Source organism: Vulpes lagopus, chromosome 8 (assembly GCF_018345385.1).
Source record: "Vulpes lagopus strain Blue_001 chromosome 8, ASM1834538v1, whole genome shotgun sequence".
Classification (NCBI taxonomy): Eukaryota; Metazoa; Chordata; class Mammalia; order Carnivora; family Canidae; genus Vulpes; species Vulpes lagopus.
The window spans coordinates 119,146,164-119,166,522 of NC_054831.1; the positions used below are offsets into that span (position 1 = coordinate 119,146,164).

The 20,359-nt window shown below is 59.3% G+C and overlaps 1 protein-coding gene across 1 annotated transcript in view; it reads left to right on the forward strand.

The window, feature by feature from the left end:
* The window catches only part of SDC3 (syndecan 3), a 34,468-nt gene that overhangs the window by 11,940 nt on the left and 2,169 nt on the right, over positions 1-20,359 (forward strand). The window contains exons 2-4 of the mRNA XM_041766503.1: positions 15,839-15,956; positions 17,676-18,289; positions 19,806-20,097. Of these exons, the coding sequence (XP_041622437.1) occupies positions 15,839-15,956; positions 17,676-18,289; positions 19,806-20,097 (1,024 nt within the window). The remainder of the gene's footprint in view (positions 1-15,838; positions 15,957-17,675; positions 18,290-19,805; positions 20,098-20,359) is intronic.

Consider the following 20,359-nt stretch of genomic DNA (forward strand, 5'->3'; position numbering starts at 1 on the left):
CCCCCTGCTCCTGGGATCCCCAGGCCTGGACCCTGGCAGCAGGGAGCAGTGGCTGCAGAGATGCAGCCTTCCTGCCTCATTTGTCTGGGGGAGAGGGGAGCATGCCAGGTGCTTCTGGCCTCCACCTTTCTGGAAGGTGGACATGTGATGGGCTTCCGGAGGCTCGGACTTGGTTACCAGAGATCTCCCCCTCTCCCTGCCCTCCTCCAGCAGCCCTCCCACCCACCACCTCCTCCTCTGCCCACTCTCCTCTTCTTTCTCTCTCTGCCTCCCACCGTCCTCCGTATCTCCTTCCTCCTGCCCTGCTTCCTCGCAGGCCCCTGCCTCACCCCCTCCCTTGCTGCTTGGAGCCTTTCATCTCCCCGCTGCCATTGGGGGCGGGCAGGACCTGAGGAGTCCCCTGGGGGACATGGGTCTTGAAGGCTGAAGGGGTGGTTGGGTCAGAGCTGGAGGGACTCTTCCTTCCTCTTCCCTCCTCTTCCCTCCTCCTGGGCCCAGATTCTGCACCCCCCCCCATGCCTTCATCGACCCCTCCAGAAGTGCAGTTTAAAGGGTCCGAGGGCTACAGGAGATCAGCCTCCCACCTTGCTGTTCACATGAGTTCACGGGGCCCAGAGACAGCGCCAGACTGTCCAGGGCCACCCAACGGTGAAAGTAGCACAGTGACCCCCAGGGCAGTGGCTCCTTGGGAGCCTCTGGGAGCTGGGCGCAGGCTTGGTTGGGTCCTGTTCTCATGTGAGAGGCAGGGGAGCTGCGAGACCTGTTGGGGACGATCTCAGATCCAGAACAAGGGTTTCCGGCTCTGTGTTCGAGGGACGGTCTGTGAGATGGTGATGGAGCCCACAGTGATCTTTTTCCCTGTGGGGCTAAGGCCATGGTTCAGTTTAGATTTGGGCAAGGGGTTGAGTTGTCGTACACGTGTGCATGTGTGACAGTGTGTCACCGTGGGTCGGTGCTGATGCGAGGGTCCCTCCTGTCCCTGCAGGGAAGGATGCTTGGCCCACTCCCCTGTTTCAGTGGCTCAGGCGTGGCCAGGCCTGGTGAGTCAGGAGAACCCAGACTGCTGCCTCTCCCCTTCTCAGCTGTGGGGAGCTTGCCCCCCGCGCCTTGGACGGCCGTGGCCATTACCAACTCCTGGTGAAGAGGAGGACAAGTTAGGAGATGCCCTCCCTACCTCAGGGAGGTTGATGCACACGTAGAGCTGTGCACAAACACGGACTCAATGGGCCTGTGAGGGAGAATGCTGATCCAGGCAGGCCCAGCACCCCTTTGTCCTGTGCACACACGTGGAGACACAGACCCACGTCCATACCTGAACACACAGAGGCGCACACAGACGGACACACACACACTCCCCTCCCCGTGCACACGTACCTCTCACGCAAACACAGCCAGACCCACGGGCATCTAAGCCCTCTTAGAACAACAGCAGGTGTACACACGTGAATGCGCCCGCAGCATGCCCAGAAAGACTCCCCAAGTGTGCTTGCACCTGCTTGCCTGCATGTCCACACGCGCACACACGCGCGTTGCTGGGGCTCTGAGCTACCAGGAGTGTGTCCGTCCTTAATCCCAGCCCTTAATCCACAGTCTAGGGAGCCAGGCCAGAGGGGCAGCTGGTCATCTGGCCTCCTTAGCAGTGATTAAGGCAAGGGCAGGGGTGGGGGGCAGAGGGACCCAGAGCTTTGCCTTCTGCCTGACTCCAGGGACGCCACAAACTCAAAACTTGAGTGCCTTCAGGGATTTGCAGAGCATGGAGAGCTCGTGGGCTCCGACTGTGACCTCTGCTTGTCGGCTGGGTGCTGGGGTGCTCACCGTACCCCTTCTGTGAAGCTGGGTGCTGACTATCACCCTGCAGGGCAGCTGCAGGGACGGGGGTTTAACTTAGCCCAGAGCGTGGCACGTGGTGGTGCCCAGAGCTGTCACCAGGACCGGTAATCCTGGGGGCAGGGGCTGAGACCCCTGTCCTTGTCCCGGGGTTTGGGGAACAGGGTGGGGTCCCAGTCACGGCCCAGCTTCGAGCGCTGCTTGTCCAGTCCACGGCCTTCTCCACAGGTGCTGTTCTGCTCCGGTCCCAGGGCCTGACCTCTGGGCTCCTTCATCCAGCCTCCGCGGGGCCTGCTCGGGGCTGGGCTGGGCTGGCCCTGCTGGGGGCCGGCGGGGAGCGGGGCCGAGCTGGCGTGACTGTGGCCCTGATGCCAGGGGGGCCAGGTGATGGGACGGGGGACCCGAAGGAGCTCTGGTCCGGGAAGCCATGTTCAAGTGACGTGAGGAGAGGAGGGCCTGTCTCCTCCTTGGGCTGCAGGGCCCGTGGGCCAGGACACTTAGGTCCTTGCATCCCTAGTGGGCACTTGGACTCCATCTGAGCCCAGGGGAGGGCGGGCGGGCTGGGCCCACGGGAGGCAGGGGCGGGTGGATGTCAGGGGAGGGGTGGCCATGGCTGGGGCACTGCGGTTTTCTCTGGCACCTTCCACTCCATGGTTGGGACTGAGAGCTGGGGGTTCCGGCTTCCCCTCCTTGAAGTCTCTCGCGCCCCCTGCCCCATGGTCTGCACTGTGAGGCTCCATGAGGTCACCCCTTCCCCCTCAGTGATCAGGTGGGGGGCCAGAGCCAGGGCCAGGGGAGGTGCCAAGTGGTGGACTAGAGGCAGGAGAGTAAGCGGATGCAAGCTGCACCCCCAGTTCAGCCTGGTAGGGGTGTGTGGGGGATACTGAGCACCTGTCAGACACAGGCCCAGCCCTCTGCTATGTGGAGAACAGTGGAAACCAGTGAGGGGGAGGTGGTTGGTGGCTGTCAACTGAGATGGGCAGGGTGGGTGCCTGGGAGCCAGGGGAGGGCGGTGTGGCTGAGGGGTGAGCCCCAGAGACGTGCCTGTCCCCAGGATCGCTTATTTTTTTTTTTTAAGATTTAATTTATTTATTCATGAGAGACACAGAGAGAGAGGCAGAGACACAGGCAGGCTCCATGCAGGGAGCTTGATGCGCGTCTCAATCCCGGGTCCCCAGGATCACACCCTGGGCCGTAGGCAGGCGCTAAACCACTGAGCCACCCAGGCATCCCCCCAGGATCGCTTTAGACAGTCACAGGGGGCAGGAGACAGACAGACCTGTCTTCAGATTCAGACGTGCTTTACCAGGGGGCCCTGCCCCTACTGCTGCCCCCTTTCCTGGCAGGACCACATACTCCTGCCCCTCGCTGAGGGCAGCCAGGGGCCAGCTGCGTGGACAGAGGGTGCCCCAGAACCACTGAGGGCCGGAGCTGGGGCGCTGGCGTATAGGGGTGGACAGAGCAGCCGGCCTGAGTTTGGAGCTGCCTCCCTTCTCCTGGGTCACTCTGCGCCAGGCCCGCCTCCTCCCAGTGGTCCCACCAGACCGAGTGGCCTTTGCCATGCTGGGCCTCTCCCACTTGCAGTCTACAGAGTCAGCGTTTGCCCTTCTGGAGCGGGGGGCTGGGGAGGCTTCCCCTGGGTTGTGGTTGGGAAAGGACGTGAGTGAACAGAGGGAAAGCTTACCTCCTCTTGCATCTGAATGTTTGAGTTGGGGCTCTGCTGTGTGACCCTGGGCAAGTTTCTTACCCTCTCTGAGCATCAGTTGACATTCATTCTTCTGTCCCCCCCAGCCCCGCACACAACAGCTTTATTGAGATTCGACTCACCTACCATATAATCCACCTATCTAAAGCATCTAATATTTAGTGATATTTAGTGTATTTATGGGGTTGTACCATTACCACCAATTTTATATATTTTTATCACCCCTGGAAGAGAGCCTCTCCCTTTTAGCAGTCCCTCCCCATTTCTCCCCAGCCACCCAGCCCTAGGCAGCGTCTTGTCCTTTCCGTGTCTGTGGCCCTGCCTCACACGTTTCGTGTGCGTGGCGTCGTACACCGTGTGGTCCCTCTGCGACTGACTTCTCTCACTCCGTGTAATGTGTCCAAGCTTCATCTGAGTGGCAGTGGGTGCCAGGCCCTCACCGCTTGCTTTGTTGAGTAATATTCCATTGTGCGGATGTGCCAACTTTTATTTCTCTGTCCGGATGGACGCCTGGCTTGTTTCTACTTTTTGCCTATTATGAATAATGTGGCTATTTTTTTTTAAACCTACATGGACGTATGTTTTCCTTGGATGCACCCTCCCCACACGTAGAATTCCTGGCTCATACACAAGTCTCCATTTAACCTTTGGAGGAGCTGCTGGACCCTTTGCCAAAGTGGCCGCATTACTTTTCATCCCTGTCACTTCGTGAGGCTCCCACGGCTCCATCTTCTCGCCGACACCTGTTCTTTTCTGACTCTCTGGTCACCTTCCTTCTTGCATCCATCCATCCCACAGGTATTTATAGAGCATCTATATTTGACAAGGCAGGGTGCTCACTGCAAAATTAGGGGGAGAATTTGTCCCTTGAGGAGCTGTTTGGATTCAGTGGCACAATATCTATAAAAGCCTCTGTGTGCTTAGTGACAGGAGATAAAGATTCCCAAGGGTAGAAGCTGGGGGCGGTCAGGAATCGTGGGGCCCCCTGAGAGCGAAAGGAAAGAGAAAGGAATCTGTGTCTGGTGACCACCAGTGTGTCAGAGCTGTCGCTTCAGTCCTCAGGACCCTCTGGGGCACATTGTCCATCCTATTTGCAGATGGGGAAACTGAGGTTCAGGCCAGGTACCTTGCCCCAGGGTCACCCAGCTGAGAAGTAGCTGGGCTTTGGGCCAGGCACCTGTTTGGATAAGCTCATTTCACCCTCCCAACCCTTTGAGATTGGTACTATTAATTATGTCCATTGTGGAGGAGAAGAAACAAGCTCAGAGAGGTGGACTTACTCGTCTGGGATCACACAGCTCCCAAGGGCCCCTGCTGGGATTTAGACCCAAGCGGTCTTGCTCCCAGGGGTCAGGAGATGAGGGTGAGAGCCCGGGCATCAGTCTGTCCCTTCCCTTTCTTGGTCAAATCCGCAGTGTCGTCCTGGGCTGGAGGCGTGTGTGGCCCTACGCAGGCCTCCAGGGGCTCTACCAGGACCTCCCCCAGTTTTTCGGTCTGATTCCTTGCTCTGTGCCTCACTTTTCCATCTGGGCAGTGGTAGTGGGCCCCCATGGCTCACTCACTACCCGAGTCTGGCTCGTTCCATCCCTTCCATCCCTCGAAGCGGAGCAGCTTCGGAGCAGCTCAGAAGCCGCAGGATGGCTTAGGGCTGGGGGTGGGGAGCCGCATCTCCACCGCGTGTGATTCCTGCTGGGTTATAAATAACCTAGCAAATGGGATGGTGAGGGGGACCACAGCGCAATTCCTCAAGGAGGCTGGGCTTGGACCCGCACGCAGATGGGGACACTTTAGGGGTGTGTGTGTGTGTGCGTGTTGTGTGTCCTCGGGTGTGTGCTGGCACGTGCCTGGGAAGCTTTGGGGGAGGCTGCGAGAGCTGTGAGGCTGCCCAGGACAGCGGGAGGGCTGGGCATGCCTTGGGCTCATTCCAGGGTCTGTTCAGTTTCCTGGGGGAGGGCTGGGGGTCACCTGGCTTCAGGTGGACCCCAAGATCAAGCCAAGGATCCCTCTGCTTTTGGGCCAGTCTTCCTTCAGGTGCTGTGAGCCTGAGAACCAGATGCGTGGCCTTGGGTGCTGTGTGCGGGCCCAGCCCTTTCCCCACCACCAGGCCTCACTTCCACCTGCCTCACCATCCTCCAGCTCCTTCATTCTGACTCTCCTCCTGAGTTGTCTGTGACCTCTCGCAGGTCGCCTGGCCTGTCTGTGGAATAAGGAGGATCATTTCACCCGGCTCCTTGTAGGGAGCCCGGCATTCAGCAGGTGCTCAGTAAATGCTATCTCTCCCCGCCAGCCAGGGCCTGGTTGTAAAGTGGCTAGCATTGTAGGCTCCACTGGGAGTCTGCTAATCTGCAGTCTTTTGCATATAATTTGCATAGTCATTTTATAAAAAAAAAAAATACGCTGGAATCCGGCTCAGTTTCTCTTCTCTCCTCTCTCAGCTCAGTTGGAGTCCTCTCAATTGGATTTTGGAGGGACCAGAGAGAAGCTTTGTCCAGCTCCCTGGTTTTATACATGGGGAGACCAGAGCCTCCTGCAGGATCACATAGTGATTGGGGGCAGGGAGGGGGTACCCTGGGTCTGTTGGGGATGATCCTATTCACAGGCTTCATCAAACAAGTATTTGTGGAGGCTGTGTCCCACAAACACTCTGGGCCCAGGGAACACAGGAGTGGCCATTGGAACTTCCTCATGGGGCAGGCTAGTGAGGGCTGGGATAGGTGTGCACTCTGGTACAAAAAGCATGGCCTTTGGGGTTCAGCTATCCCTGGGTTTGTAACTGGTCCCACTGCTGTGTGACTTTGAGCCAGTCGCTTCCCCTCTCTGCACTTTGGTATGCCCATCTGTGAAATGGGAATGATAATCCCTCGCTGGGAAGAGGTCTGTGAAGAGAACTGAGGCAAGGTGCATATGGAGAGTCTGGCACGTAGCGAGTGCTCCCTCCAGGGTGATTACCTATTGTTCGGGGTAAGGGATGGAATGGCCCCAGGCCTCTTCTGGAACAACACCCAGTGAAATGAGTCTCACATCACAAACTGGGATCTCTGCGTGTAGTCCAGGGTTCAGGAACCCCTGAGCACGGGAGCTGGTGTCAGTGAGGCCAGGGTTCAAGTCTTGTTAACGCCCCAACTGGTAGCTTAACAGTCCTGTTCCCATCCATAGATGGGACGGTAGTCTCTGCTTCCCAGGGCGGCTGAGCAGCTTCAGCGAGATTTGAAGGTGGGGGGGGGCATTTAGGGGGGAGCATTCAGGTGGGAGCATGGTTGGTGGCCCCTCCTCCCTGATAAATGCCAAAATGGTGGAGGTCGTCCCCAGAAAAGACTTCCTCCTTTGGACCAGTACGGTGGTTGGTGCGAGGAGGCCTCACAGAGGAGGCATGCTTTGAGCTCGCTGAGCTTCATGAGGACATGGTTGTTGTGCTAATTGTGGGACCCTAAGTGCCTAGAACAGTGCCTGGCACACAGTAGGTGCTTCCTAAACCCTGCTTGTCGATCGAGTAGGTGCTGACCAGGTGGAGGAGGGGAAGAGGGTTCCCCTCCGAGGCAGGGACAGCATGGGGTGGGCTTGAGAGTGCCCCCCCCCATTCCAGGCACTGTGAAGGGTTTAGTTATTGGGGGTGGGGAGTGGAGGGGGTGGGTAGCTGAGTCTAGAAATGGTGCCTCAGTGGGTGGGCCTGCTTTGAGGCACCAGCTTGGGGACAGGAATAAATGAGCAGTGTGAGTCAGGATGGTCAAGAGGGTGACGCTAGAAGGCAGGTGGCTGGGGTTGACAGAGTGGTGACAGGGGCATCCCAGCCCTGCGTTGAGGAAGGGGCTGTTTTTCCCAGGGTCTTGGCCTAGGCCACATGGTGGGCAGCTGTTCAGGGGCAGCCTGTACCCCCAACTGGGACGGGGGTGGGAGGAGTGTCGGGGCCAGGAACTGGGCTAGCAGGAGAAGACAGGGTGGGGTGGGGTGCGGGGGAGTGTCTGGGCCAGCATGCCACCAGACCTTTCCATGCCTGGGGAGAGGGCTGGGCCTGCCAGGCCATCCCCTTCGTGTGAGGCGTGCTGCTCAGGCCTTGCCAGCTCCCTCGGGCTTTTGTGTTGTTCCTTTCTGTCCTCTGGCTGCCCATGAGCGTCCTCTGGGACAAGCTTTCTGCGGGGCTCTCTGCAGAATGAAGGGCCAAGGGGTTTCACAGACCAGAGGGTGACAGGGATTGGGGTTCAGAAAGAACGTGCTACTTCTACTAATAAAAGTACTCTGGAGGCGCCTGGGTGGCTCAGTCGGTTGAGTGTCTGACCCTTGGTTTCCCCTCAGGGCCGTGGGATAGAGCCCCCATGAGAGGCCCATGCTCGGTGGGGAGTGGGTAGTCATTTTGGGACTCTCTCTGCGCCCTCCCCTCAAATAAATACATCGTAAAAAAAAAATTAAAAAAAAAAAGGTACTCTTGAGTTCATCATAGAACACTTGGAAAATGCAGAAATGCAGACAGGTCCTGAGAAAAAAATGAAAGACTGTCTGTCATCCCACCACCCAGAGAGCCTCTGGAAAGCTTTAGTAGGATTCAGTGTTAAGAAATTCACTTTTGTAGGGAGCTCATTAAAGCAGGATCATGGTCTCTGTTTTCTCGTAACCTATTTTCTAAACCTGACAAGGATAATAGCATTAATAGCCAGCATTTATTGAGCACTTGGTTAATGTGTGAGAGTGTCCTGTGAACCCACGAGGTGGGTATTATCTTTGTTTACCAGGCTGAGAGAGTTAAGCACCTGCCCAGGGTCACCCAGGTTTTGGGAGAACCATCTGTACGATCCTCTCAGCAGCCGTGCTGTATGGCCTCCTGACAACCAGTGTGTGCATTTCCCCATGTCCTGAAATATTCTTTGAAACAAGTAAAAGGTGAAAGCCACCTGTGATCCATTCGTGCCTTTTTTTTTTAAATTTTATTTATTTATTTATTCAGAGAGAGAGAGAGAGAGGCAGAGAGAGAAGCAGGCTCTGTGCAGGGAGCCCAATGCGGGACTCGATCCCGGGTCTCCAGGATCACACCTGGGCCAAAGGCAGGCACTAAACCGCTGAGCCACCCAGGGATCCCCCATTCGTGCCTTTTAAGGGTGGGATAAAAGAGTGTGGGTTTGTGAAAGCACAAATGTTGATGGCTGCATAATATTCCACGTTACGGTTATTCCTTAACTTATTTAACTAGTCCTCTGCTGTGGGGGATGTCGGGCATCTCTGCTTTTACTCACAAATAACCTCGCCCTGGATCTCCTCGACCGAGGGCCGGAGGGATGCCTGGCTGCCCAGGGCGTGGGAATCAGAAAGGCCCTTAGAGCACCAGGCTCGACTGTTGGTTTGTGAATGAGGGAGAAAGGAGAAGGCGGCTTGCCTGGCTCGGGGGAGCAGCGGGCTCTCTCCCTGGGCCCCGGCGGCTGTGGCGGCTGTGGTGGGGCGGTGCTGCCCGGGGAGGGGGCTCGGGGGCAGCGAGGGGGTGTGTAGCGGAGTTCGGCCGCGGGTGGGGAGCCTCTGCGCCTGGGATGCCCTTTGCAGAGCGCTCGGCCGGGCCCCGGGCTGGGCCCACGGGGGCGGGGGGGGGGCGGTGGTTCCTGCCCTCTGAGCTGCCCTGGTGGGGCCCTGGAGGCAGCGTCTGGGAGAAGGGCGGTGGCAGGGTGGCAGGGTGTCGGTGACAGCGTGTGCCCCTGGGCTGTGCGGATCTTGTGGCGGGAGGCCTGTGGGGGTCAGGGGGGCCTTCTCTGCCCCTCCTCCCCCCGGCCGGTGGCCCCTTCCCCAGCGGCTGCGGCGGGTGCTGGCTTCCCAGCCAGGGCAGCTGTGGCCCGGTGGGGGGTGGGGACCGACGCGTCCCCCTTCCCAGTCCCCGCTCTCCATTGTGTCGCCCCCTGGGCTGTCCTGCTGCCCAGAGCCTGGCCCCGGCCCACATTCCTGCGGTGACGCTCTGGGTCTCCGGGTTGGAGCTGGTGAGCGTGAGGGGCACCGAGTTCTCACAGGCCTGAGGGCCTTCTGGGGACACAGACGGGTGGGGACGGAGCCCGTGGGCGTCCAGAGGGCTCTGCTGAGACCACCCTGCTTCCACGAGCTAGGGGTTACGTTACTGTGTGTCTCGGGACAAATCACTTTACTTCCCTGGTGCTGCTGGGCAGGCTCGTTCCCGGGACTGGGACAACGCAGGTCTTGCCCCTCTCTGAGCCTCAGTGTTCACGTCTGTGAGAAGGAAGAGCGGAACCCCGTGATCGCTCGGGCCGAGGTTAGCCTTGCGGTGAGGACTGAGCCAGAAGCGTGCCGGCGTAGGGCCGACGGATGAGTACTGTACACCACCTGTGTAACTAGTGTCCTCATCTAACCAGAGAGAGGCTCAGAGAGGTTAAGGAACTTGCCCAGAGCCACCCAGCAAGTAAGCCGAGCTGAACTTGAACCCAAGACAGTGAATCTGGGCTCCCAACCCCTGCGCACATGGCCCCTAGTCACCGAGAGTAGTGCCTGAGTCTGGCTCACGCAGGGAAGGAAGCTTGGGCAGAATTAATTATACTTGGTTTTATTCTTAGCTTTTGCAGCATGATTAGCAGTGCAGGGGTGCTGGGCTCCTGGGCCCCTGCCAGCTGACCTAATTTGTGTGTCTGTGTCTGTTTCTGTAACCCGCCCTTTCTCCCCACTCATCCAACCTCTTTTTCTCTTTGCACTCTCCCCTGCTGTGTGGCCTTGGCAGTGCCTCTTAACCTCTCTGGGCATTAGTAGCCTTGTCTGCAGCATGAGTGTAATCATCCTGATTCTATTTCCCACCATGAGGATGGTAAGGATTAAATGAGATAAACTCTTCAGAAAGGGTAATAGATTAGCATATAATTTACAATAATTGAAGCTGTGTTGATTTACTCAGCTCTGTAGTTGGTCCTGTACGCAGCCCGGTACCTATATGATACTATCTGATGCTCATAGCAACCGCAGGAGCTTCCCACTGTCCTCAGCACCCCCATTGTACAGATGAGAAAGCTGAGGGGAGAGATTCTGAGGCTTGTCTGATGTCCCACAGGGAGTAATGAAGCTGCTCCATGCTGGCTTGACGTCCGTGCTATCCTATTTCTCAGGGCAAGCTCGTGGTGGGGGAGGGCAGGTGATAAGAGCTGGGCATGAGAGACCCCAGACTTCTCCCAGTCTGGGTAGGAGGCCAGGGGCAGAGGGAGGCTCCCTGGCTTTCTCCCGGAATGCACTCCCTGCACTCAGAGGAGATGCCCTCAAGTCCACCTGACTTGGGTCCCTCACCCTGCCTTACTGGTCTAAGACTCTGGAGGGGATCGGGTGCAGGTGAGTGGTGGTGAGGGGGACCATGTGATCACTGTGGGAGCCTGCGGTGCCTCTTTGGGGTGAAGCTGTGGGTCAAGATGGGGTTGTAGCGAGCAGGCAGTGAGGAGAGATGACAAGGATATGGCAGTCCTGGGAAAGGGGGCTGTGTCTCACCCCAAGATGGGGTTGTAGCGAGCAGGCAGTGAGGAGAGATGACAAGGATATGGCAGTCCTGGGAAAGGGGGCTGTGTCTCACCCCGGTGTTGTGTCTGCTTGCTTGTGCCCCCGAGGAAAGCATGTGTGATGCATGCTTGTGTGCGTGTGTGTGCGTGTGTGTGTAGGAAACGGAGGGGTGCAGGTATAGGGGCCTGCTGGTGGGCATCTGGGAGTGGGGCATAGGATGATGCAGTGGGTCGTATTTGGGACACATGGCTGGAGTGGGTGTCTGGAAGCACAATGTGTGTCTGATGTGTGCTAGGATGTGTGGACCGTGTGCAAGGACATTGGTGTGTGTGGAGGGCTGGGTGGGTGGTTCTGGACAGTGGTAGGTGGTTCTGAGCTGAGGCCACGTGGCAGAGGGGGGCTGTGGGGCACAGGTGTAGGATGAGCAGTGGGGTGGGGAGCCCAGACCTTCCCCAGCTGCTTGGGGAGCCTCCAGTTGGGCTTCTGGGATTGGGGTGGCAGGAAGCAGAAGAGTCAGGGGCTTCTGAAGCTGACGTGCTTGCTGTCCGTGTGGTGGGTGTGGGGCACACAAGTGAGAGCAGAGGCTGTTTACAGCCTGTGAGGTTTGTGTCCCTACCGTGGGGAAGGTGTGCAGTGATGTGTGATTTAGGGAACATGCTTGGACTTGGGGATGGGTTAGCATGTGCCCTGGGTGCGGTGTGTGCCACCCTACGGTGATGAGATTTTGCCAAAGCTTGTGTGAGGTGTATTGTCTCTGAGCTGAGGTGGTATGCGGGTTGGGGTCAGTGAACGTTGCTCATAATTGTGTGTTTCTGTAGGGCCCAGCGCTGTGTGTGCTGGGATGTGCAGTGTGCGCGTCAGGATGCGGCCTGGATTGCCTGCTAGCTGCAGTGTGTGGGGGTGTCAGGCATGTGGATGCGTTTATCAAACACGGGGGTGTGAGCTTACGCGGAGGTGGGATGCAGTGAGGGGGGGGCAGGCCACAGGGCGGGGGGGGGGGGGGGCTTTGGATTCAGTTTTCCTTTAAGGGAATGGCTTAGATAATTATGCTAATGATGCACGGAATTATGCAAACGGAGAGGTCGTTTGGGGGTCAGAGGCTGTTGTCACCATCCTCCTCTTTGCTACTTCTTAGGCTTTCCCGGGTGCCTTCAGGCTCAGTTCCCTGTCCCCATGTCTCCTCTTGCTCCTGGTCCCCTGGGAGCTGCTGCCACCAGCACCCCTGCGGGGCTCCTGGGAGGCCCCCCACAGCTGGCCCAGGGAGGGGTCAAGCTGGCACTCAGCTGGCTTTGGGGGGGTGCTGGGGAAGATGGCATCCTTTACCCCACCCCCACCCCACAGGTGTCGCCTGCATTGAGCTTCCCCAGGTGCTTCCAGGGGTGACTGTGCTGTTGGCCAGCTCTCCTTCCGTCTCCTCTGGGGGTCGCTTATTATTCAGAAAAGATGTTCTCTTGGAGGCAGGTTTGGAAAATCACTGAGGTGGCCCCTTCCCCAGCTTTGTCTGATGCGTGTGAGGCTAAATTAAGATGTGCGAGTTCTCTCCCTCTGCCTCCCACTCTCTTCCCTCATCTTCCCTGCTTTCTCTTGCTCACTGAGTCCACCCTTGCGCTGCCCTCGCCCCCCCCTGCCCCCGTGCCCCTCTGATCCCTGGCTTCCCTCTGCCCTCGTCCCCCCCTCCCCACTGCCCGGCATCCTCTCTGTTCTTCCGTGATCTTTCCCTTTCCTGCCCCCACCGCATCTCTGTGGGGAGCTGGAGCTCCCGGTCCTTAGCATGGAGGAGATGGTCGCCATGGCAACGGTTGTCATGTCGATGGCTACTGAGCTAGGGATGAATAGTATCTAGGTGAGAGCTACCTGAGCGGAGGCTGATGGGTTCACAGGAGGCTCCACGCTTGTCTCGGAGCCTCAGAGCTGCACAGCGTGCACCCCCCCCCCCCCCACGCACGCACCTGTTTCTACCCAAAGGCACACCAACACGAGATGCCTCTCTGGCTGCCTTTGGGTGAGTGTGTCAGGGTGTGTCTGGATGCGATCTCTGTCTCCAGGTGTGTCGTTCGAGTCTGTGTGGCTTTGGGGGCAGTCCTTGGATTCGTGCAGGCCCTTCCAGGAGCAGATTGTTAGATTGTTAGGGGCTGTTGTGTGGCACTGGTCACTGAGGAGTCCTGTGGACTCCTTGGTTTGGTGCCCACATTTACCCCAGTTTGGGGATCCTCAGGGACCCCAGACTTCTTAGAACCCCTCCTCCCAGCTAGAGGTCTCTCAGCTCCTCCCTGGCCTTTCTGGAAGGATGGAAAGTCAGTGAAGATGCTCCGCCCACAAGTGGGAATCTGATCCCCCGTCCTCCCTGCTCAGTCCCCATCCTCTTGCGTGGCCCTGAGCAGGAATTGCACATCTCTGGCTTCTGGCTGCTTGCCTAAGAATTGCGCAGAACGTCTCTCAGGGCCTCCAGCCTGGCTGGCCCAGCGTGAAGAGGCTGGGAGTGCAGGGAGCCTTCCGTCTCCCTCATCTGGGGTCCTGGGATTTGTTCTTCCGGGCAGTGGGGGCAGAGATGGGGGCTGGGATAAGTTGGATGAGAGCTCTCTGAGCTCCTGGAATGTCTAAAACTGAGAAAGACCCAGCAATTAGTCACGGGAGCAATCACACTAATTGTTCCGCTCCATGACTCACTGGTAGCAAGTAAATACTGATTAATTCATTACTTTGCGTGTGTGTGTGTGTGTGTGTGTGTGTGTGTGTGTGTGTGTGTGGTAACAGGGGTGGGGTGGAGGGACGGAGGGAATCTCCTGGCTCGCCGCCCTGGCCTCTTGCCCTGGCTGGCCTGGGTAGGGCCGTGAAGCAGGTGGTCGGGGCTGAGGCAGGAAGCCTGGATGGCGGGCCTCTCCCTAGCTGTGTACGAACCCCAGAAGGGGGCCCGTGGAGCGGGGGTGTGTGAGGCTGAGCATGGCCTGCAGCACCGACCCAGCCCCCCTCCTGCTCACACACCGTTCGTGTTCCCCACGTGGGCTGGACAGTGCAGATGCTTGGACTGTACCTCAGGTCTGCTGAACCACTGAGTTCAGCGCTCACACCATTCTGACCCGAGGTCAGGACAAGAAGTAACCCGATTCCAGGAAGAAGTTGTGGCTGGTCACTGAAAGCCTCCCGTGAGGGGGCTTCCCTGGCTGCAGCTCCAGCCTGCCCCTACTCCGCCCCTGCCCCAGGAATCATTCCCATCTTCCAGCTCAACTGTCCCTAACAGATACTTCCTGAATGCCTCCTGTACGCCAGGCAACGTCCTGCCTCCATCCAACAAGGAATAGTTCGGGGGGTTGGGCAGCCACAGCTCGCAAGTGGTGATGGACGTGAATTCAGAACCATGAGACACTCTGAAAGATCAGGGTAGGGGGGCTTCTTGACAGAAGTGAGAGGGCAGCAGAGGTTAGCTGGCCAAGAGTTGGAGGACGAGGGGCTGGGGAAGTGTTCTGCGTGGAGGGGACAGCATGAGTGACAGGCAGGAGAGCGCAGGCATGTTCCAGGAATGGGGAGCTGCCGGCGGCGGGGCTGGAATCCAGCAAGTAGAGGGGTGCAGGGGGACCCGGGGTGAGGTTGGAGGGCAGGGGGGCCAGCCCTGAGAGCCCAGGCTACGCTTCCCCACCTCGCAGCTGTGCTGATTCTCTTCCCTCTGCTGGAGATGCCTTTCTAATCCTCTAGATCCGGGCCCTCGGGGGCAATCTCACTTTCTGGGGAAAGCTCTCAGGAGCAGGGCCTGGCCCGGCAGAGCCAGGGTCAAAGGTGTGGCAGCAGGTGGGGTCTTCCTGCCTTGCCCGGCCACTGTGTTGGCTCTCACTGCAGGGTTGCAGTGGGGAGGGACGGCCCCAGCTCCGGGCCTCCCCAGGTTCTGACCCGGGAGGACTTAGGCCGGGTGAGCGGGGACCCTTTGAGAAGCCCCTCTTACACTCTCGACCCCCTTGAGGTGGAAGTGGTTTCCAGCCCTGAGCTAACTTAGGCACTGAGATCCTTTGCGGGGAGGTGGGCCAACTTCCTGTTTTGGGGAAGACCCAGGGCCAGGGCTAGAGCCTGCACCTACTTTTACCCAAGGTACTTCCTTCTGGAAGCCCCAATCTCCCCAGGCCTCTTGTCTATCTGACTAATGGAGCTAATCACGCTGCCTTTGGGATTGCAAGGTCTGAAACTTGGGGTCCCTGACGGGGTCTGAGTCTCACTGCGTCCTGTGCTGTCTGGTGACCCAGGGCAGCTGGGTGGGCCCCAGCACCCTCCTCCATGGAATCAGCCCCGCCTCTCTTTCCTTGAGGACTGGGGGGCTTTTGTCTGTGAAAGGCACTTGGAGTGTGGGTCTGAGGACGGGGCCACGCTGAGAGTCACGCTAACCTATGCCGAGTGCCTGTGGCATACAGGTGTGCTCAGCACTGCACACGTTAGCACACTGCATGCTCACAGCACCCCAAGAAGGCAGGCACGGTTTGCTTCTAGGTAATGAGTAAACCGAGGCAGGAAGAGACTAAGTAACTTGTTAGCCCCAGGTCACACGTTTAATAAGTGCTAGAGTCTGGACTCAATGCCAGCATTCTGGCTCTAAACCCGCTTCTGCCCCCAGCAGTTCCCATCAGGGCATGGGGGAGTGGCCCAGTCCCCTGTGGTGGCCGTCAGGCGGGCAGATGGCGCTGCTGCCCTGGCCCCTGCATGGGTGGGAAGTGGTAATCAGGCCGGCCCTGGCTCTGTTTGCCTACAGGGTGGCCACATCTAATGCTGTCCCTCATTGTCACTTGGCCTGTGAGCGTGTCTGTTGTCCCTCTGGGCGTGTCCAGGCTGCTGGCCTCAGGTCCTGAGCTCTGTGCCCAACTCTGCCCTCCCCAGGCTCAGCGCTGGCGCAACGAGAACTTTGAGAGGCCCGTGGACCTCGAGGGCTCTGGGGATGACGACTCCTTCCCTGATGATGAGCTGGATGACCTCTACTCAGGGTCGGGCTCAGGCTGTAAGTACCTCCCCGTCCTCTTCCCTGTGGGCGGGCAATGCTGTTTGCCTCCAGGGCCCATGCAAGCTGGCCTCCACATGGGGAGGGGGAGGTCAGGCCGGGGACCACAAGCACCAGAAGGGCAGACCATCCTCCTGGGGCTGGAACCAGGGCCTCGAGACCTCAGAGCTCAGGACTCCCTGCTCCCCATGGTTCTATCTCTACAAGCTCTGCTGGAGCCCCCTGCAGACTTCCCGCACCTGTCAGGGAACACAGACTCCTCTCTCCAACCCAGGTGGCAGCACTGCCACCACCTCTTGTGCGAACTTAGTAGCCACCCCTCGGTGGCAGTGGCATATCGTCAGCAAGATCATTTGGCTCACTCGACCTGGGTCAGGTGGTGCCCTCCCATCCGATCAGCTACAGCCCGGGGCAGGTTCGGGGAGCCATGGAAAGGGGCAGATGCCTCCACCGTGCCTGGAACAGGCCTGGTTCCTCGGCCTGGCTCCCAGGAAAGGCCAGCAGAGTGGTGTGAAGAGAGGGAGGCGCCCTGAGTTTGAATTCCAGCTTTGCCACCTAACGGCCGTACCACCTTCGGCCACTTCCCTCCCTGAGGGCCTGTGTTCTTCCTTGGGGATGGTGAGAATAAATATGCCTTCTTCTCAGAGCCTCTGGAAGGTTTCAGCTTGAGATATCACAGTCTGGAATAGAGAAGGAGCTTGAACACCAGTAGTAAATAAGCCTGTGTGCTCGGGGCGCTGGGCGGGCTTGGTCAGAGGAGCGTGTGACTCTTCATCTAGGGGTTGTGAGCTTGAGCCCCACGTTGGGTGTAGAGATCACTTTAAAAAAAAAAAAAGGAGTACATGCGGAGATTGGGCCCGGGGTGGGGGGGGGGCGGGGGGGACAAGTCAGTCTGACGGATGGGAGGAGGTCTGCGGTCTGCGTGCCACGGACCCGGCCTCCCACGGACCCTGGCCTCCAGTCTCCCTGCTTTAGCTTACTGCGTGTAAGCCTCTTGCAAGTTAATCTTCGTAAAATCCATCTCTGCTGGGTCATGCCTCTCCTGCTGAACCTCTCTGGCTGTTCTCTGCCTGGTCAGGTGCCCCGGGGCCTGGCTGTGCCTTCTCTCTCTCTCTCTCTCTCTCTCTCTCTCTCTCCCTCCCTCCCTCTCCTTTCCTCTGGGGCCTCCGTATGTGTCCTGGCTCAGAGGCAGCCAGGTTGCTCAAGCATCCCCTGTAGGAAGGGCTCCTTCCCCTCCTTGCTGTCTGCCTGTAGCCTGGGCCTCCGGGGGAGCCCTGAGGATGCCCACCCCCACGTGCTCATGGTAGGGTGTACCCAGGTCTGACTTCTCCCAGAATGCCACTCCCCTACTTGCCCCCCAGCCTTTACAAGGGCTAAAGACCCAATAGGGCTTTAGTTGCCACTGCCTGGATTCAACGTGCCAGACGGTCCAGGCTGGGTGGTCTGGAATAATCAGAGAAGACTTCTTGGAAGAGGTGCTCTCCCTAGAAGTTTTGGCCAGGCAGAGAGGACTTAGGGAACATTCACCAGCCACCAGCCAACTGGCAACTTTTGGCCAGGCTGTGCCTGCCTCTTTTCTCTTGCCTCGTCCTGGAAAAAATGTGCCAAGAGTGAGGATGGGAGCGGCCCCCAGTCTTGATGGCCATTGCTTACCTGGGGCCCTCACACCCCTCACAATCCCCCAGCTCCCTAGCTCTCTCCTCTCCCCCACCCCCCCAGACTTCGAGCAGGAGTCGGGCATTGAGACAGCCATGCGGTTCAGCCCGGATGTGGCCATGGCAGTGTCTACTACAGCTGCAGTGCTGCCCACCGTGGACATCCAGCCCGTGGGCACCCCGTTTGAAGAGCTCCCCTCTGAGCACCCCACCCCGGAACCAGCCACCAGCCCCCCAGTGGTGACAGAGGTCCCAGAAGAGCCCAGTCAGAGAGCCACCACCATCTCCACTCTCACGGCTCCCACAGCCGCCACGACGGCGGGGGCCCTGACCGTGGCCACGGTGCCTGCCACGGTGGCCACTGCCGTCCCCAGCATCCCTGCGGCACCCCCTTCCACGGCCATCACCTCTGTCATAAGGACCACCGGCATACGGAGGCTCCTGCCTCTCCCATTGACCACGGCAGCCACGGCCCGGGCCACCACCCCAGCGGCGCCCTCCCCTCCCACCACGGTGGCTGTCTTGGACACAGAGGCCCCAACACCCAGGATGGTCAGCACAGCTACCTCCAGGCCGAGGGCCCTTCCCAGGCCGGCTACCACCCAGGAGCCTGACCTCCCCGAGAAGAGCACCTTGCCCTTGGGGACCACGGCCCCTGGCCCCACGGAGGTGGCTCAGGTGAGCAGCTGGGGAGAAGGCGGGGAGTGGGAGCAGAGGAGCGTGGTTCAGGGCCTGGGGGTGAGCCGCACATGGATGGAGAGGGCGAGAGAGGCATGGGGCCGGGGGGCCGAGGCTGGGAGGGAGTCCCGGGATGTGCACAGAGGTCAGTGGCGTGGGAGGGAGACCAGGCCCTGGGCTTCCCACGTGGGACAAGCTTCACATGGGGAAGGAGGTGGGTGAAGCCGGCTGTGGGGGGGTGGCCCACGTCCTGGTGAAGTTCTCCCACCGCCCGTGGTGGCCTCGTGATGCCAGGAGGTCAGCGGTGTCCTCTGGCTGGCCCTGAGTCTGTGAGAGGAGGAACTAATAGGATGTGACCCATAGCGTGGTGGGAGGTTGTCCAGGGCTGGGAACAGTGCCTGGCAGGGTAAACCAACCAGGGGTCTCCCTGTCGTCGTCGTCGTCGTCGTCAGCACCATCGCCATTGTTAGCCTGAGGGTGACGGAGAGGAGAACCTGCAGCTCACGCTGCGGCCCTGTGCCCAGGCCGCCCTCAGGCGAAGGCAGGGTCAGGGTTCGAGCCCCTCCAGGAACTGGGTGCACATGTGTGTGTGGGGGGGGGGGTTGGGCTGAGGTTGAAGGGAAGGGGTGGAGATGTCAGGAAGGCAGGGGATGCGTGGGATCCAGGAAATGGGAGAAGTAGCCTGGTGCCTGCTGGGGGTGCGGGGACCAGCGCTGACCGGGATCCAGAAGCCCTTTGCAGCCCGCCTCGTGGAGCGGGGCCCTTGGGTGGTGGCGCACCGTCAGGTCAGTGCCAGCCCCGGCGGGATGCTGGCCTTGCCCTCAGCTCCTCTGAGCACTGGGCCTGTCTGGTGTCTCAAGGATGTGGGCCAAGCAGGGAGGGGAAACAGTGACAGGGCATGGAGAGCAGGATGCCAGGCTGGGTCCGAGGCATCCGAGCCCTGGTCCTGCTTCCCCCAGGGGGTTTCCTGGACACACCTCCAGGGGGCATCATGCTCTGCAGTTGTGCCTTTGGTCTGACCCCCAGGCTAAGGGACGCCGCTCTGCCTCAGGTACGTGGCCTGGGGACCAGGCTGCATTTGGCAGACCCCAAACAGCAGTTCGACAGCAGTCTCCCAAGGATCATCACTCAGGCAGCTAGAGGGAGAGGTGACGGAGGCGGGTTGGGACAGGACATGGCCAGGTGTAGTGTGCTGGTTACAAGCACAAGCCACTGGAGCTGGAGAGATCTGGATTTTAGTTCTGCTTCCACCACGTACTAGCTGTGTGTCCTTGGCAAGTCACTTAACTTCTCTGGACCTGCTCTAAAGTAGGGGTGATAATACCTCCTTCGTGGGGATGTCATGAGGGTAAAATGTCCATCACCTGTTTTAGCACAGTGCCTGGCACATAGTGAGTGCTTAGTAAATGTCAGACCCACTGGGGAGGTGGGGTGGTGTAAGGGGGGTGGGGTGGGCTGCTGCACAGCAAGAGGTGTGGGGGACCTGGCTCCCGGGCTCATGCCACCCTCCCCACAGACCCCAACTCCGGAGTCCGTCCTGACCACGATCCGGGATGAGCCTGAGGTGCCAGTGAGCGGGGGGCCCAGCGGGGACTTTGAGCTGCCGGAGGAGGATACCACACAGCCAGACACAGCCAATGAGGTGGTGGCCGTGGGCGGGGCTGCAGCCAAGCCGTCACCTCCGCCGGGGACACTGCCCAAGGGTGCACGCCCTGGCCCGGGCCTCCTGGACAATGCCATCGACTCCGGCAGCTCAGCTGCTCAGCTGCCTCAGAAAAGCATCCTGGAGCGGAAGGAGGTGCTCGTAGGTGAGGCTCGGGGCCTGGGAGGAGCTAAAATATCGGAGCATCTTCTGGCTGATTCGACGCGGACTGTGGCACCTCCCTGAGGGCGTGTGTGGGGATTCTGTGAGTTAGCGTGGGTCAGGCACCCAGGGTGGAGCCAGGCCATGGTGAGGGGCTGCGAATGCCGCCCAGTGCTGGCGGAGTTAGCATTGACTTCACCCCAGTCTCAGATTCAAGACTCTTAGCCGCTTCCCTACCCGGGTTCCTCTGCCCTCCCCTCAGGCCC